Below are 1,197 nucleotides of genomic sequence, written 5' to 3'. Positions count from 1 at the left end.
TTTTTAGAAATTTGAGTGTATTTATATTTTAAAATGTCTTACCCGGAAAGGTCATTGTCTATGACCATCTTCTGCAGGCCGGTGGAAATGCTGCAGACTGCCTCAGCAGGAGGCGAGCCCATTTGCTCGGAGGACTGGCCGGGTGTCATCTGGACACTGGACGGATTAGACAGAGCTGTGTTCACCTCTCGCAGGATCCTGGGCAGAGGACCCAGCTTAGAGGCTGCACTCTGCAAATAATAAGAAGAAGTCAGAATTAAATGTAATCCATGTTAAATATTGCTCCGGACCACTTCAGTGGCAGCGTTAATTCAATTTTATTTAAAGTGCAGTTTGTTTGAGTTTGTAAATTGCATATTTCTGAGACATTATTTCCCCCACGCCACATCGAATAATTAAACTGCAGTCTGATGGACAGGGGGTGGGGTTCAACCAGACTTTGATTTCTGAATTATTGAAAGGGTTAGGTAGAATGATCTACAGTAAGAAAAAAACATCTGCTACCACCAGCTTCCCATCTGCTACCACGGCTAATGGAAATGTCCTTATAAGCCCAGAACATGCCTCGCCCCGGCCTCAGTGTGTTCTCCCCCGGCGCACTGTTTATGTAATGCCATCATAAATTACTGATGATGTAGGATAAACATACTGATCTACACTAGAGAGATGAAATCCTGAGCAGCAGGATCTCACCTTTAATCAATCAATAAAAAAAAAATAATAAAAAAAAATCAATAAACCAATAAATACGGCTTTGTTGTGGGTTTTTACTTCCACCCTTGTGTTTTAGCGCAAGCTAAATTCGTCTGCTTTATATCTGCTTCCCTCTCTCTGTGCTCACATATGCTGGTCTTTCAATACAGCCAAATTTCCAATAAATCTGCTTTTATGTACACATTTTTCCATGTCAGTCAACAGAAGGACTATGAAATATTGACTCTAATGTGGCCCATTAACTGCGCGTTAACCTGTCGTCACGAGCCATTTTTCAGGCCGCCTGCTCAGCTGTGGTAAAGTCCTGATTTTAAGTTTAAATCAATGGCCGTGCTGTGATTTATGTTTACATCGGAGAGTCATCACTCAGGAAGAAATTTCAAAGTGACAGAATGTTTCATTCATGTCTGATCAGCTGCCATCCCCAACTCAACTCAATATGCTGCGCTGCTCCCATTAGCGCTTCTCCCTGTCACTCACGGA

General features: G+C 42.4%; 1 protein-coding gene across 1 annotated transcript in view; it reads right to left on the bottom strand.

The window, feature by feature from the left end:
* The window catches only part of dab2ipb (DAB2 interacting protein b), a gene marked incomplete at its 3' end in the record, with an annotated part of 50,465 nt that overhangs the window by 24,604 nt on the left and 24,664 nt on the right, over nucleotides 1-1,197 (bottom strand). Inside the window, 1 exon segment of the mRNA XM_005917217.3 lies at nucleotides 43-230. Coding sequence (XP_005917279.3) covers nucleotides 43-230 — 188 coding nt within the window.

Source organism: Haplochromis burtoni, unplaced genomic scaffold (assembly GCF_018398535.1).
Source record: "Haplochromis burtoni strain Fernald_Lab_line unplaced genomic scaffold, NCSU_Asbu1 Contig_23, whole genome shotgun sequence".
Taxonomy (NCBI): domain Eukaryota; kingdom Metazoa; phylum Chordata; class Actinopteri; order Cichliformes; family Cichlidae; genus Haplochromis; species Haplochromis burtoni.
The sequence above is the reverse complement of the archived record's forward strand: the minus strand, read 5'-3'. Positions and strand labels throughout refer to the sequence as shown.